General features: G+C 63.7%; 1 protein-coding gene across 1 annotated transcript; it reads right to left on the bottom strand.

Annotated features, from left to right (window-relative positions):
- Positions 1 to 73: 73 nt before the first annotated feature.
- Positions 74 to 502, bottom strand: LOC119272882. The gene has a single exon (XM_037554240.1). The coding sequence runs from the start codon at positions 500 to 502 to the stop codon at positions 74 to 76; it is 429 nt and encodes a 142-aa protein (XP_037410137.1).
- Positions 503 to 2184: the final 1682 nt, after the last annotated feature.

The following is a 2184-nucleotide window of genomic DNA, read 5'->3' on the forward strand; positions in this document are numbered from 1 at the left end:
TGCCGGCGAGAACTTTGGCCTGGGGGGCCAAAATTTTCCACTCATTGCCTCCCCACGAGCAGTGTTGGACTCCTCACAAACGGAGCGACATTTCGTCGAGCACCTTGACCGCGGCGGCGTCGACGACCTCCAGCCAGCGGAGGAGCACGCCCCTGAACTTGCTCCCGCCGCCGCCAGCCCCCCGCTTGCCCACGCCGCCGTTCTTCACAAAGCTCATGGCCGAGCACTCCTCCCCCTCGCTGCTCGACCCGGTCGTCGCCGCGGCCGCAGCGACAAACTCGCAGCCGAGGCACCCGTCCACGCCGCACCTGGCGCACACAGCAATCGCAGGCGCCGGAGCGGGAGCGGTAGCAAAGGGCGGCGTCGACAGCTCCGGGCGCAGGGCGGGGGCCGCGGTGTCCCCGGACACGACGGAGATGAGAGCGCGGAGGAAGAGGGAGTTCTCCTGCTCGGAGTTGGGGAGCTGGAACCCGTTGCCGCCGCGCTCCAGCCTTGGCACCATGGCGATGTGGAGTCCTGCGATGGCGGGAGGCGGCGAGCGGGGAGGGAGGCAGGCGCAGGGCGGCAAGCGGGGAAGGAGGCCGGGCGTGAGGCGCAGAGGGATGGAGGCCGGGCGCGGCGACCCGACGCGGGGCGCTTCCGCAGATGGCTGGCGGGGCGGCGAGCGCGGCCGGGCGCGGCGGTGGGCCTGAGCTGCGCGAAGGCACCGGGGCGGGGCTGGGCTTCGAGCTGGCATGGATTAGCTCCCATGCTGATGAGCAGGACGCCATGGATTAGCTCCCCGCCTCCCTCCCTGCTCCGGCGCCCTCCCTGCAAGCTTCGGCACCCGCCCGCGCTCGCCCGCCTCCAGCAAGTCACGCTCCGTGGCGGTCCTCGGCAGCACGGCCGCCGGCGACGCCTCCTGCTCCGTGACGCCCTCTGCGCACGCCTTGGGTGCCTTGCGCTGCTGCATCGCCGACGCGCGGCCGGTGTGCCTTGCGCTGCTGCATCGCCGACGCAGCGGGAGACGGCCAGCGCCCGCCCCGTCCTCGCCCGTCCCGACCACGCACGGCGAGCTCCAGCCTCCAAGCCTAGAAGTCGCCTAGGAGAGAGGGAGTGTGGGCTGGAGAGGAGAGAGGGAGTGTGGCTCGCACGTGGGTGGGCCTGGAGAAGATAAAGGCAGTTGGAGACACTGACTGGTGGACCATTTGCATGCAAAAGTGAGTGCCAGCGTCCCCAGCTGCCCCCCGGGTTGTTGGGATTCGCCTGATATCGTCGGCCGTGTTTTTGGGTAAATCCGGCGCAAAACAAGTCTTTGGGGTGTGGCTGGGAGCATTTTTTACTGCCGGCGGCCAAAAAGCGGTCTGGGTAGGCGTCCTGGGCGCTCTAGTGGAGATGCCCTGACCAACCAACAGATGTGATGGTCTTATTAAAACAGGGTGGCAAATGCAAAACCAAGGAAAGGAAATCAAGGAGCCAAATTAAATTATGAAAAAAAGGGACCTCGCAATCAAACCTTGCAAGGGGCCGAGAAGTGCAGGAGGATGAAAGATGGGACACATCCAGATTTTGGCTGATGGTGAAGCTGAGGGGCACAGGGGGCGTCAAATCCATTGCCTGGAAACAAGAGCAAGGCAATGGCCATGGTCATCGCAGTCTGTTGCAACCGAGGTGACCAGATGCCCCAGCCGATGAGGCACCCCAGCGTCCAGTGGGAGGATCATCTCGAGGATCTGCTCTCGCCCATACCAGAGGAAAACGGGGAAGAGAAGTATAATCCGAACCCAGCCGGGGCGACCTGACTATCAGCGACACCTCCTTGCCCATGCGGATCTGTCGCCCTCTCATCTTCGCCGCTAATCATGGGAGTGCGAGAGGTTTGGCGGTTTTCTGGTGGAGGAGGAGGAGAGGGGCGCGGCGGTGGCTGAGGAGATTGGAACGCAAGCAGAGCGGATGGCGATGCCGCAACGCCACCTGCGGGCCTGAATCAACCAGAGAGTTCCGATTTTTCTACGGGAATAGCGGCCCTCATGGCGTCAGCCCAGTCCGTTGCCCATTCTGGAGCAGATGATCCGCGGCCCATGCGCGCATTGACCAAGGCATCTAACAACAATGAACACCTAAAACAGTCGATCCAATGGCCGAAATTGCTAGTGCCCTGAGTGAGATGGCTGGATTAGTGCTCGGTTATAATGTATTTAAATT

Source organism: Triticum dicoccoides, chromosome 3A (genome assembly GCF_002162155.2).
Source record: "Triticum dicoccoides isolate Atlit2015 ecotype Zavitan chromosome 3A, WEW_v2.0, whole genome shotgun sequence".
NCBI lineage: Eukaryota > Viridiplantae > Streptophyta > Magnoliopsida > Poales > Poaceae > Triticum > Triticum dicoccoides.

Excerpts from the sequence above, each read along its gene's own strand:
- LOC119272882 (XM_037554240.1), bottom strand. The coding sequence starts at position 502 with ATGGTGCCAAGGCTGGAGCGCGGCGGCAACGGGTTCCAGCTCCCCAAC.